The following is a 14,392-nucleotide window of genomic DNA, read 5'->3' on the forward strand; positions in this document are numbered from 1 at the left end:
GGTACAGGCGAACGGTTATGTTACTTTTCTCTTCCTCTCTCAGGCTTAGTAACAGGTGATTATTTCTATTTGCTGTTTGAATGTCGAAAAGGAAAACAATTGTATGCACAGGGGGTCTGTAATTGCAGCCATTTTTTAAGGGATTTGGGTCAATTATTTTCCCGGTCATTTTAGGTTTTACTTTCTTTTTAAAACATTTTTGTTGTGGTAAAATATATGTGACAAAAATTTTCTGTTTCAACCATTTTTACGTGTATAATTTGCTGAGAAAGTTATGTTCACCATGTGGTACAATAATCAGCACTATTCATTTCCAAAGCGTTTTCTTCACCCCAAACAGAAACTCAGTGCCCTTTACGTAGCCACTCCCCACCCCCTTCCTCCCCAGATCCTGTTGGCCACAATGTATTTTGGTCTCGAGGCTTTGCCTACTCTAGATATTTCCTAGAAGTGGTGTCGTCACACAATATTTGTCCCTTGTCTGGCTTATTTCACTCAGCATAATGTTTTCAAGGTTCATCCATGTCACAGCATGTATGAGAACTTCATTTCTCTTTATGGCTGAATCATATTGCATTGTATGAATATGCCACATTTTGTTTATCCATTCATCTGTTGATGGCCATGGTTGTTTCTACCTTTTGGCTATTGTGATTAATGCTGCAATGAGCATTGGTAGACAAGTACCTTTTGAGACCCTGCTCTCAAGTCTCTCGGGTGTATACCTAGGCTGGTCATATGGTAATTGCATAGCTTAACTTCTGGGGCACTGCCACACTGGTTTCCACAGTGGCTTTACCATTTACCTTCCGACCAGCAATGCGTGAGGGCTCCAGTTTCTCCACACCCTTGCCAACACTTGTTGTTTTCTGTTTTTGATAATAGCCATCCTAGTGAGGGTGGAGTGGCATTTTGGGTTTTTGACATTTGTTCTTTTCTCCCCCTCAGAGGAAAACTACCTAGACATTGATGCTGGTTGTCCTGTGGGACACAAACTGCCACTGTGTAGACCACTAAAACAAGCTGCTTTCCTGTCCATGTCATGCAAATGGCACTCAAGGGGCCTCAGGACAGTCACAGACCTCACCAGCTGGAAGGCCAAGCTCCCGACTCACAGCCTGGGTCCCTGTGGTTCTCAGATGCTAGGATGGTGGTAGAAATGCCATTCCCTGGATACGACACCAGCCATGGGGAGCTGAAGCATGGGGCTAGCCCAGGATTCTGCTGTTAACTGGCCCCCCAAGCCTAAGGCGACTCGGAGAGAGAAACTCCCTGATGGTTAGCCAGCATGGCCTCAGGCACAGAGGGGGCAAGTCAGCACATCCCAGACTTGCCCTGGCCAGGGGCTCAGGCCCACATCAGGCACCCGTGGCCTTTGCCCTGTGCACGGGGAGGAATTTGCAGCCCATGTTTTCTCAGGTGCTGTGAAACCTCATGCCGCACAAGTCAGCAGAAGGAGGCCTGCCTTTGTTTCTTTCCCGGCCTGGGTTATCTTCCAATGCGGCCATTTATCGAGACCACGGAAGTGCTCCCTGTAGGTTCAAGTGATCGGGAGTAGGAAGTTTCATGTCGACACTGGTTGGAGAAGGTTTGGGGAGAAATCCCGTGTTGGGTTTGGAGAGGCAGAGGAATGGGGAGAGGCATCGGTAATGGAGGCAGAGGGGCAGTGGCAGTGGGTGTACTGAAGGGTGAGATGGCCGTGGTTGGGAGAGGGGCTGTTCTGCCCTCTGCCCATGTGTGACTTTACCCTCAGTTTTCTCATCTGCAAAATAGGACCATGACTTCTCCCTGGGCTGCTATGAGTGCTGAGTGGGATATGAGACGAGAGCCCAGCATGGGCCCGTGTCCTGGGAGGGCCTCTTTTAGCTGTGTTGTAGCCGTTGAAGGAAGATCAGCAGAGAATCTGATTCCATGGGCCAGAGTGGCCTGTGGCCACTGGTGCTGGGCAGGCAGCTGGTGTTTTCAGGGGCTGTGTTCATAGCAGCTGTGTAAGGTCACACAGTATAACTTCAGCTGGGAGGATATGCGCCTCAGCTAAAAGGCAGGCCTCCAGTCTCCGGGTGCTTCACCCTTGCACCTTGCTCTTCTCACCCCCAAAGTAATTACTAGGGAGCAAACTTCTTTATCAGGAGATCGAGGCAGCTAAGGGGAGGGTCATTAACGGACCAGTTGATACGTAGGTACTTGGGGCGAAGTCGTTTGTTGGGTGGGGCTCCCTCAGGGTGGGGAGACAGAGGCCGCCCTCCGACCCAGGAGAGCTGCTCCCTGGGTAGGTTCTTCCTCTGGCCTGACCTCTGAGTGACTTAGATTGCAAACCTCGCCCAGGAGTGCATGTGGCAATGCTCAGACTCCAGTACAACACTCCGTGGCACTTGGGCAAAGCTTGTTTGAAACCTGTACTACCTCTTCTTCAGGCTTTGGTGCAGATGTGGACACTGGCAGCGTTTTGAATCTCTCCATATATGACCTTTCTCTGTCATTCTTTTGGGCAAGCTCTGGTTCTTTGAATATCATATTTCAGAATGGCTATATCTCGGGACTGTGGTACAAATGACCCATGCTGAGACTTTAATTGGAGCTAAATCACCTGGACAGGCCTGCCTGACAATCCCTGGGGGAAAACAGTGGTGGGGGAGGAGTCGCTGAGAACATTCATAAGAGTTTATTCATTACAACTGCCTCCCCAGGAGTAGCACCTCTGTGTTTGTGACCTCCCTTCTGCCATGCAGGGGCCGTTTGGGGTGGTCAAAGGCTTGGACACCAGGGAGGGCAGCCTGTCGAGGGGATGTCGCAAAGCCCTGGGGTGAGGGGCATGGGGTTGGGTGGAGCGCAGGACCCTGGAATGAGGTGGAGGAGTGATATGGAGGGGTGGGAGCTGGCCCCGTTTACAGCCTGAGATGCTATGGCCCCTTGGAGATGAGTTTTCCAGGGCGAGGATGGAGCTTTGTTGTTCCTGTTTTAGTTTTTTTCCTTCTGCTTCTGGAGGGTCCAGACAGTGAGGCAAGATGAAGACTGACCATCCGAAGCAGCACGGCCAGCAGGGAGGCCGGTGAAGCCCTTCTGGCCTGTGTACAAGTTTGCATGGCGCTCACTCCCCACAAGGTATATACCTTCCCTCCAGCCCCTCCCTGATGCCCCCAGAGAGAAGGTACTTGCCCTAGGTTAGGGGGTCAGACATGTGTGCTGATTGACTACGGGGTTAGAAATGAAACCTCCTAGCAAGGAGCCAGTCTGTGTGCCTCTCAGTACAGCCAGCCACCTGCCTTCCAGTTTGCATGGATCTCAGTGGTGGTTGCTTCCCACAAACCTCTGAGTGGGGTGAGGGCCAGAGGACCACTCATGCTGACAGGCATTCACCCCATGGCTTTCCTTCTTCTTGGTGGTGACCTTCAGGAGGAAGGATGTGGGTGAATGAGTGACTGCCCTCCTGTTCTGGGATGGCCTGTCCCAGTGCCAAGCCAGCAGACAGGTGCTTCAGCCTCCTCCAGCGCTGACCTGGGGTGACTTCTGTGGCTGAGGCTCCTGCTTGCTGGGGCAAGGGGCTGCATGGCTGTGGCAGGAGGGGCAGGCAGGCTTCTGTGCCAGCCCTGTGTTCATCTGCAGTCTCCTGGCCAGGCCCTCGGGCAGGCGCTTTGCTGATTGTCCTAGTTCAAGTCATAGCTGCCCTCGGTTTTCCAGACTAGGGCACTGATTCCCAGGTGGCCTCAGGAGCTGGGTGGGCTCCACAGCAGCTGCAGAGTTGGGCTGGAGTGCCCTCAGTGACCTGCTGTCCTGTGGCCCCGTCCACTCCGCCGCGTCCTGAGGCCAGGGTTGTAGATGCTGCTGCCTGTCGAATGAGGCATCTGCAGTCCTGACCCTGAGGAAGAGGGAAGGCATGGATAGGGCCCTCACCATTGGGTGGTATTTATTGAGCATCTGCATTCAGTCTGGTGACAGACCCTTTGCCACCTCCAAAAATCATCTAAGTAAGCACCATTTGTTTTAACGTGTTCTGCGGCAGTGGTCTCTTCTTTGAGGAGACAATGCACCCTTCCACTGACCAGTGCCCCAGATTTCTGTGGGCCCCCAGGACAAGCAGGTACAGAGTCAGTGCTATAGCCTGCAGGAAAGGAGAGGACCCTCAGGGCCAGTGTCCAGGGACACCTTGCTGGAGGGTTAGTGAGGAGTCAGCCACTCCACCGGGGCTGGCAGGAGTGTGAGTGCGGGAGGGCTAGAAGACAGGCCCTTAGGGCCTCGGAGGCAGACAAAGTTTCCTGTGGTGCAGGGCTGCCATCTCAAGAGGGGTGCTGGCCCTGGCACTCCCCTTTTTCTTCCTCATGACCTCTCCACCTCCCCACACTTTTGGACCTTGTCTGAACTTGGCGTTAGCAGGGTTTTGAGCTGGGTATGGGCTTGAAAATCTCCCACCCATGAACCTGGCTATGCTCCTCTGGGACGTGCTGCTTCTAGATGTCAGTGCCTCTGACCCTGTACACAGGAGTGCAGTGGAGTCAGGTGGGAGCCCAGTTTCTGAGCTCAAACCCAGGGTCAGGCTTTTACCTTTTATGAGAGGTCTAGGGAGGAAGGCTTGACTACGGCTTGAGCTCGATGGACGTCCCTTGTGGCTAGGGTATGAGATCGGCAGTAGCAGGCAAAGTCTCTGCGAGCTCTCGATTTTTGGAGAGGGTCAGAGAGCAAAGAGAGATTCTTTGCCGGTGCCTTCTCAGAGCATGAGCTGAACCCCAGGGTATATATGTGGATTTTTAACTTTGGCCTCATACAATCAGGGCTAGGTGATATCCTGTTTAACAAAGACTTGTTTGTCACCTTTCTGTCTTCAAGGTCAGAGATTAGGGGGTTGTTTACAACTTACTTAAGTTTCAAGGTCACCTTACAGAGATAAAACTTTATGTCATAATTCCTTTATAATATCATGTATGCAACAAGCCAGCTTAGGGAGGTTCAACTATATGTTGCATTTTCTCCAATTACATCATGCAACATATTTCAACATTTTCTATTTCCAATTTAGAATCCCCTAACCAGTTATACATTACAATTTCTGTATCACAGCATGCTGGTACAATGCCCACTTCTAGAGGTTGTTTACCACATTCTTCTATTTATCAATTTCTAAAGTTAGAAATTTTCTAAATAACTTTCTAACGACTTACAGTTTCTAACAGCTGGTAAGTTTCTAATGACTTATAAGTTTTCTGGTTAGAGGGCATCACAGAAGTGTATATATATTTCTGTATCTAACATCATATTGAGTGAGTTGTACATATACAGTTTGAAAGCATTATAGTAAGCATAACAGTGTTAAAAGCCTTATAAAAAGATAGATAATAGTGACTTATACTTAGGTGATTTGAAAACATTATATAGGCATATATAATAGGAATAAAAGAGTTACGTATTCACTCTCTTTCCTTCCAGGTTAATAGCTTTAATTTTTATTAACTATTTATTATTATTTTTTTAATTACTGAATACATAACTATTAAATAAGTAAATAATGAATTATTTATGAACAATTATTTTTATGAAGGAGAAATTAGTTGAGGTGAACTTTAAGGACAGACTCAACAGGGGTTCACGGCCAGGTTTTGGGGTGTCTCTGTGAGGAGGGAGGAGGTGACTGTCCTGGGGCCGGGGGAGATCGGTCACTGGTGCTGAGGGCTCACGTGTCAGGTCTGGTGTCACATGGGCACATGAGGGTTGACTGTGCACGACTATCCTCAACTCCTCATTCAGTGGCCATGGTGGAAGTATTTACACCGCGGTAATTGGCAAATCAGGAGACCCTGGGTGATGCAAACGGTTAAGCATTCAACTACTAGCCGAAAGGTTGGCAGTTGGAACACACCCAGAGCTCGCCTTGGAAGACAGGCCTGGCAATCTACTTCTGAAAGGTAACAGCCTTGAAAACCCTGTGGAACAATTCTGCTCTGCACACATGGGGTTGCTATGGGTTGGAACCAACTCGAAGGCAACTAACAACAACAATTGGCAAATGCCGTAAATCAGGGCTTTTTCTCTGAGAAAAGTGATTGTTAGAAACCTGCGAGTGTACCGCTCGGTCTACTTGGGCCTCCCGTTCTCCTCAGCTTCCTGTTTCTCCTAACCCCTGCCAAGAGGCTGGGAGAGCAAGGTGGGCCAGGGACGGTCTAAATACACTGTTCTATCGTCTGCATCCCAAGTGTCTGGGTCTGCTGTGTCTGCAGGAGCAAACCTCCACTGTTCGCTTTCCTCTGGGTGTTAACTCGGAGCCTTCTGTGGGCTCCCAGGAAAGCTTGCGAAATAGAGCAACCTCCAGCTTGCGTCTGGTCTGAAATGTTCCCTGTGTTTTGCTGTTGTTGCCAAATGGACTTAACACAGAGCAATCTCAAGAGACCAACAAATCACCTGGGGCATGTGAAGGTAAGCAGGACCTGAAAAACATCCCGTGGCATTTTTTTCGATCATAGGGAAAAATGAAGGTATTAGAAAGTTAAAAACCTACATTCTCCAAATTCCACCAGGGACTGGACAGTGTTTCTGTGACTGCCCCTGAGAGGTGAACACATTTGTCTGCCAGTAGGTAAATGTTCTGCCAGGGCGCCAACTGTTTTGGGGGTTGGGTTCTCTTGTTCACATTTCTTTTCCTGTCGCCTTTGCAGTAATTATAGCACCTCTCAGAGAACACCTGTAAATGGGCCTGGGGGCGTCATGTTTGGTCCCCACAAATGCTGTGGGTGGTGGGATCCATGATGAGGAGACAACCAAGACCCCATGGGAAGTGTGGGGGCTGAGCGGGAGCCATCTCTCCAGTCAGGCATTGATGGGTCTCCAGTGAGACACTCCCCTGAGGACCGACTTGCAGCGTTCAACACTTCCCTCAGGGTCTAGAAAGGCCTCAAGAAAAAACATTTACTTTCTGTAAGAACTTGAGAAAGCTCACAGCTTTGGTGATCGGAAGTTTGCTGACTGACCTGGTATCACCACTGGCAATTCAGCTCTTGCCTCAGGCAAGTCCTGCCTGGGTCTGGGTCCTTGCTTGGCAGAGTGGTTTCAGGCGTTTTTTTCCTGGGTGTGGCAACTGTTTTATATGCTCACTGCAGCTTCTCGTTGCCAAAGGCCAAGGTCAGAAAATCAAATAATGACATGTAAGGAACTTCATACTTGCTTTATGAGCCTGGTCAGCCCAATTTCCTGGGTTTGCGATCTCTCAATGGTAGTAAGTAGCACACTGAGCAAAATTCCATCACTATTAAATCAGATTTAGTGGCTCCACTAACACCTGGGTCAGAGGAGTCTGTCAGGAGGGAAGGGATTTTTATCGCAGGCCTGACTCCAGGCTGTTTCCATGTCCTGTGTAGCCCTCCACGCCCTGCCGGGCCAGGAGGGGCTTGTCTTGGCATGTCCCCTTTCCTAAACCTGATTCTTTCTCTCTCACCTCCTCCACCTTTCAAAACTGGCTTGCTGAAGAAAATTCCATATTCTAGAGAGTGCACCGATAGAAAGATGAGTCTCTTTTCTAGTTCTGCATCTAACCACCCATCTGCCCCAGGCTTAGAGAGAGTGGTGACTGTGCTGATGAAACGTTTTGTGTCTGTCTGTCCTACACCACATGCCAATATGGTTAGCCAGTTTACCTCCCATCCTTGTGCCAGATACAGAAGAGTCCCACTCCCATCTCTGGTGGGCTCTCTGAAAATGCAGCAGCTGAGCTTCCTCCCACTGCTGAGGGAGCAGGAGGTAGAGAGAAATTGAGCCACGCGCGAGTCTGAGGCAGTGCCCAAGACAGCACGTCCAAAGAGTGCAACGTCAGTGCTGCCGTTGGCAAAGGAGCTGGTCATCTTCCAGAATCTTGGCCATTATCAAATGCTCCTGTTGTGGACAGGTGATGCCCTGCCCAAGACATGGGGGCTGGCATTTCTACCTCTATGCCCTGACCCCAGGCTCCACCATTAGAGGTGCCAGTGTGTCTGGGGCCTTTGGGAGAGCTAGTGGACCGGTTTCCCTGGATCTCCACCTGAGTACCCTGAGCAGAAGTGAGTGGTCGGGCAGTCTGGTCATGGGAACTCCTCTCTGCCCCTCTCCTCCTCCCTGTCCCCCTGAATCTCCCTGCCCCTGTGTGGAATTAGGAAGTGCAGGGGAGAAGTGTGTGATGGGGGCTGGGAATATGCTCAAGAGAGACCTGGAGGGACAGAGGGAGAGACAGGGGGATGGGCAGGCAGGAAGGCGGAAGAGGGCAGGGAGAGGGAAAGGGTCAGGGAGTAAGAAGGGGAGAGGCAGGCGCAGAGGAAATAGGGAGGCACAGGGAGGTCTGAAGTGTTCTTGGGGTACAGCCAGGTGTGAAGACTCCTTCCTGCCAGTGATGTGGGCTCAGTCCTCTTGGGGCCTGGGAAGGGCAGTGCTTAGCCCCTGGCTGTCCCTCTGTCAGGAGCTGCTGCCTCGTGGTGTGCTGGGCTCTGTGGCCTTTGAGGATCTCATTGGCCTCAAGGTATACTATGTTGGCAGAGTGAATAAGAAGTGGCATGTGTGGAATTTACCCCTTTTACCTAGAGCCCAGATCAAATTCTTTATCAGAAGCCTCGCCTCTGGGTGTAGCACTAAGAGTGTGGGACCCACCAGACCCAGCTCCAGCTCCTGGGTGCATGTGGAAGGCCTCTTGGTCCTTCAGGGAACATGAGCAGCACGTTGCAGCCTGTCAGCCTTATCTCTCCAGGCTGTCCATCAGTGCATGCTGGCTGCCCGGCCCTGCTGCCTTTATCTGCTGCAGGCAGGGGGCCCAGTGACTTCTGTCCAGAGGGCTAAATGCGGTCATTCTTTTCCTCTCTGCAGCTTTGCTCTTTCTCCCCAAAGCCAACCATACTGCCCATCCACCCTTCGCAGTTGCCCTTGGTGTCTTGTTCTGCATTTTCCCTAGCCAGAGATATGTTCCTTGAGAAGGATACTTTCCCTCTTATTTCCTTTTTCTGTCACCAATGCTCTCATTCACCCTCACCCCCATATGCCTATAACAGAATTTTGAACATCTTGGGAATCCATCAAAGTGAGTTAGCCAATTTTAGTCATTTTAGAAAATAATGTCAAACGAATGTTTCTGGCAGTTTCCATTTGATGGGAAAGAGAATGCCTTCTGAATGTTTGGCAGGGTCCCGGGTGGGTCACGTTTCTCAATACTTGCAACAGTTCTACAAGGTGGACGGCCTTACTGTTTCTCAGATGATCACATGGAGGCTGAGAGAAGTATGCTCCGCGTTTAAGTAGCTACTGCAGAGATCTAAGCCAGGTCTCTCTGTCTGGAAAGTTCGTGTTCTTTCCTTGACTTCAAACTGATGCCTTTGGTCCTCACTGAATTTCACCACCATTAACTCCCTTGGAGCTGTGTAAAGGGAGCCTCACTGCAGACCTGACTTACCCTTCTGCAGTACGGATGCTGCTGCCTCTTCACACTCTCAGGGCATCCCAGCCTCCACTCTTGGAGAAGTAGAAGTGTTTCTGGGCCCTGGATTCTGTGCAGTTTGGTGTTGGGGGCTGGGGTGCTCCTTCTTTCATCATAAACTTAAGCTAGGGGTGGGTGGGCGCCCATGAATGGCATCTTTGTCCTCTTCCTGAATGCTTTAAGGAGAAACGACGAAATCCAGCAGAAGTGGTGTCCTGGAGCCAGCCTGGGCATGAGACACCGTGGTCCTGGCGATGGGGCTTGTGATCTGGTTCATGATGGGTCTACTCTGCAGAATGGCTGTGGGAAACAAAGACCCCCTTCAGGTCCCTGCCTGAGACTGGTCGTTCATTTTCATTCCGCTGTGGTTTCCTGGCTGTCTTTTGTTGAGCTTGGCCTTTCTCAGGAGCCCTTTCCTTGACAGCCTTTGAACACAGGGGAGTATGCGAACAGTTGTCAGGGGCAGGGGGCGCTGCAACGAGGGTCTGCTCTGCGGCCCTGAAGAGGGCAGGTGCGTCGGTGCTGACCACCCGCCCCAACCCAGTTGGAAGGGGCCTTGGTTTCCACTCCTCTCATCTGTCCTCTGTCAGGTCTTCTTTTACTGCAAATAACTATAAATTAAAGCAAAACTATGGACGGCAAAGAAGGGAAAATGGTTGGGTACTGCAATTGCAAAATCCAAGGTGATGCTGGTTTCGGGATCAGGCGCTGGAGCAACTTTCACGGGATTAGGCTTGCTTGCTTCAGTCCCGTTGTGGCTTTTCTCCATTTTGTTGGGCTTATGCCCTGTTTCCATAGAGTTGTGTCTTGGACTCTGATTAGGCCATGTTCGGTCACGTGCTAACCTCTGAGTCCCTCACTTACAAGGGAGATGTAGTACTCTGATTGGCGGACTGAACCTTGCCCTAACCTCAGGAGTGGAGAGGGATCAGCCCACACCAGCTGGAGCGAGGGTTCCAGTGGGGGTGGGACGTCCCTGGAGAGCTTGGAGTGCCCCAGAGCAGCAAATACTCACCCCATTCCTCGTCCCATAGGGAGTGGAGAATCGCCGGGACTATTTGATGAATTACGGGTGTTTTCACTGCCCCTCACCCAGCCTCCGGGCTGCAGGGAGGGTGACTATCTTCAGTCACCACCTCTGTAAGCGTGGGAGCTGGTGTCCTACTTGAGTATCAGCACCGGGCAAGAGTTTTGCTTGGTTCCATGGGCCTGTGCAGGGTTAGAAAACTGGGCTGTTATTATTCCCCAGGAAATGTCTTATGAAAGATCATCCTTTTGGGAGGTGAGGGGTTTCAGTAGTCACAGTGATATGATAGTTTTGCTTTGGATATTTGTGGGTGCTGATAAGGAGAAGCCCTGCTCTAAACCTCAGCCATGAGGCAGTAAATGTCTGTCACTGTTGTTAGGTGCCATTGACCCAGTTCCAGCTCATGGTGACCCTGTGTACCACAGAACAAAACACTGCCCAGTCCTGCACCAACCTCACAATCGTTGCTGTTTGAGCCCATTATTGCAGCCATTGTGTCAGTCCATCCCGTTGAGCGTCTTCCTCTTTTTTGCTGACTACTTTACCAAGCATGATATCCTTCTTTAGGGACCAGTCCCTTTTGATAACATGTCTAAAGTATGTGAGACCAAGTCTCACCAACCTCACTTCTGAGAGGCAGTCTGGCTGTACTTCTTCCAAGGCAGATCTGTTCATTCTTTTGGCAGCCCGAGGTATATACTATATTCTCCACCAACACCGCAATTCAAAGGCATCAATTCTTTGGTCTTCCTTGTTCATTGTCCAGTTCTCACATGCATATGAGGGAACTGAAAATACCATGGCCTGGGTCAGTTGTTGCCTTAGTCCTCAGAGTGACATAGTTAATTTTTAACACTTTAAAGAGGTCTTTTGTAGCAGATTTGCCTAATGCAATGCATCATTTGATTTCATTTGATTTCTTGACTGCTGCTTCCATGGGCGTTGATTATGGATTAAGTAAAATAAAATCCTTGACAATCTTGTCTCCGTTTATCATGATATTACTTATTGGTCCAGTTGTGAGGTCTAGTTATGATTTTTGTTTTCTTTATGTTGAGGTGTAATCCATTATACCTCTGTGTCACTACCAGACTAAAATGTTCAAAAATATCTCTTTCAGGTGAAGAACTTTCCATGAAACAAGCATATGAGTGCCTCCTGTGCCCCAGGCACTGGGCCTGGTATACAGTATTTACAGTTTGCAGAATTATTCCACACTAAATTCTGTGCTCCCTCCCCCATCTCTGATGGCTGTGTTTTCCATCTGCTGCAGGGAACTGCTGGAGACTACTTGCCGCCTGGCCAACACGCTGAAGAGGCATGAAGTTCGTCGAGGGGACCGTGTGGCCATCTATATGCCTGTGTCCCCACTGGCTGTGGCAGCGATGCTCGCCTGTGCCCGGATTGGTGCTGTCCACACGGTTGTCTTTGCTGGCTTCAGTGCAGAGTCCTTGGCTGGGAGAATCAATGACGGTGAGCACACGGGAGGGGAGGGTGAGGCTGGGAGTCCCCTAGTCCTTTTTCTTCCTGGGGTTTGGCCAGCAGGAACTCAGAACACAGACAGACATTAATAAAGGTCACACAGACAAATGACAGATTCTACCAGGGACAGGCACGTGGCAAGATGAGCATGTGTTCTGTGAGCTGAAATCTGAGTGCACTGGGCTTAAATTGCAAAGAAGGGAGGGAAGAGTGCCAGGTACAGGACCACATAGGACAGGCTAAGTGGTGGGAGGAGCACAGCACCTGTGAGAGACCTGGCAGAGTCTGGCAAGGCCACAGTGCTAGAGGCAAGAACTGTGAAGGGTGAGATGAGGCTAGAGATCCATGGGAAGGGTGCACAGCCAACAGCTGGAAGCCTTCCACCGAGAGTACCTGTGAGGCAGGGCATCCACTAGGCCTGGAGTCAGGGGACAGTATTTCAAAGTGTATTTTTAAGGCTCTCTGTCCACAGGTGGTTCATAGTGTCCTGGACAGTGTGGAGAACAGTCGTGTCTCTTCTTTTTCTGGTTGGGGAAGGCTGAGTGTCTGGCAGGTGGCCCATGTCCGCCCCAGTGCCATTCCCTGCTCTAAAGAGATCCCACAGAGTCTGCTGAGTTGGCTCCCCAAGGAGGGCGCCATGTTCTGGGGGCCATTGGGAGTTCTTTGTGTCTCATAGAAGACTTACCTACGGGTGGTGAGCAGAGCTGTAGGGCTTTGTTCTCAGGCCCCTGCTGGCCACCTCTTCAGAAAAGGTGGAAGCTTTTCCTCTGTGGACTGGTCTCTTCATCTCCTCCCCCTTCCAAGGGTTTGTGCTGCTGTCCCTTTTTATTTCCAAACCTTCTGTAGCACCAACTCTGGGCCAGGCCCTGGTCTAAGCACTCTGCAAGAGTTATCTCCTTTAATTTAACTAGCTTAATCCTCACAAAAATTATATAATGATGCTCTTACTGTTCTCCTTCCCTCTTTTAAAGTGTACAGTTAAGTGCATGGGAGAAGGGTCCACACTGTCCCCACAACCCTCAGAGGATACAGAGGGAGGGGCAGGAGCCACCAGGCTGCTCTGAGCTGGTGGCCCACGGAGGAGATGCTGCATCTCAGAGGAGGGGTTGTGGGTCGCAGGGAGGGGCCATAGGGAAGCACAGCCTCAGCAGTGAGGGGTCCAGGATGAGGCCTAATGTTCCTCAGGAAGGCCTCATGTTCCATGTACATTGATGGAGGTCGCCAGAGACAGACAGATCCAGACTTTGACAGCCCCACAGCCAGAAGGCGATGCCTCCAGTTAACTAAGACAAGCCTGTGTCCTGTCTCCTCCTCCTTGGCCCAACTCCAGAGAGTCTAAGCCAGGAGAGGAAGGGCTGCAAATGCCCAGAGCCAAACAAGGCTCCCCCTCCGCTCCAAGGGAGGGGAAGGCACAGACCACACCTGCCCACAGGGGAGGGGGTGCACTTGTAACCTGATTTGAGAAGGGAGTTTTGAGCTTAGGAAGAGTCTACTGGACTTTTTCATTTGTTCATTACGGGAAATTTCAAATGTATACAAAAGTACAAAAGGATAGCATGATGAGCCCCCTGGTGCCTGGTGCCTGCTTCAACAATGATTAATTCTTGGCTAAGCTTTACTCTGAGGTGACTCCCCAGTCATTTCGTCTGTAAAGACTTCACTGCATGTTTCTGAAAGGTAAGACTTCTGCTTACACATTAAAATATCATCATCAACAATCACGCAAGAAAAAAAGGTTTTTTTTTTTTTTTCTTAAACTCAGCTTGCTGCACTTGATTTCGTCTAGCCTCTTTTAACCAATATGTCCTCTCTCCATTTTTCGCCTGTTGTGAAGCATTTGTGGAAGAGTCAGAGTTGTTTGTCTCAGAGGTTCTACAGTCTGGGTTTTGCTGGTGGCATCCCCAGGAGTGGTGTAACAGGTTCCTCTGTCCCTGGATTCCCTGCATACTGGGGGTTAGGCCCTGAGGCAGTTTTGGGGAGGCCCCCTCATAGTGGGGTTGCATACTTCCTGTGGCGTTGGCAGGAGGTACAAAGTGCCAAGTGTGTGAGTGTGGCAGCTAGTGATAGCCTTTGCCTGGGTCCACTGACACCTTTGGGTCTGTACCATAATAAAGTTCAGGCTGTACGGCTCCTTTTTCCTTTATTATCCAGAATATTTCCTGCAGACACACTAACCAATGCCTGGTTGGGATGTAGTTTGCACAGGTTGGTTGATTTTTCTTTTTATTTACCAGTTTCCAAGCTAATGAGCTGACTTCCTGGCATATTCCAAAAGTGACCGATGAATCTTTATCATTATAAACTCCTTGATTTAAAAATAAATGAATGTGTGTTCCAATCCCCGGTAGTCATTATTCTTTTTGATGCTAAACTGTCACCTCTCAGACCAGTCAGAGCCTCTTCCAGGTGGCTTCGTGTCCTTTGATGTGACCCCAGTGGTCTGATGGTTCCCACGATCTTTCACCTTTCCT

At 50.1% G+C, this 14,392-nt stretch overlaps 1 protein-coding gene across 2 annotated transcripts in view; it reads left to right on the forward strand.

Moving 5' to 3' along the window:
- The window catches only part of ACSS1 (acyl-CoA synthetase short chain family member 1), a 65,850-nt gene that overhangs the window by 17,186 nt on the left and 34,272 nt on the right, over nt 1-14,392 (forward strand). For both annotated transcript variants that reach the window (XM_023549898.2, XM_064275700.1), the window contains one exon: nt 11,713-11,912. In XM_023549898.2, the coding sequence (XP_023405666.2) occupies nt 11,713-11,912 (200 nt within the window). The remainder of the gene's footprint in view (nt 1-11,712; nt 11,913-14,392) is intronic.

The sequence above is a fragment of the Loxodonta africana genome, chromosome 24, assembly GCF_030014295.1.
Source record: "Loxodonta africana isolate mLoxAfr1 chromosome 24, mLoxAfr1.hap2, whole genome shotgun sequence".
Classification (NCBI taxonomy): Eukaryota; Metazoa; Chordata; class Mammalia; order Proboscidea; family Elephantidae; genus Loxodonta; species Loxodonta africana.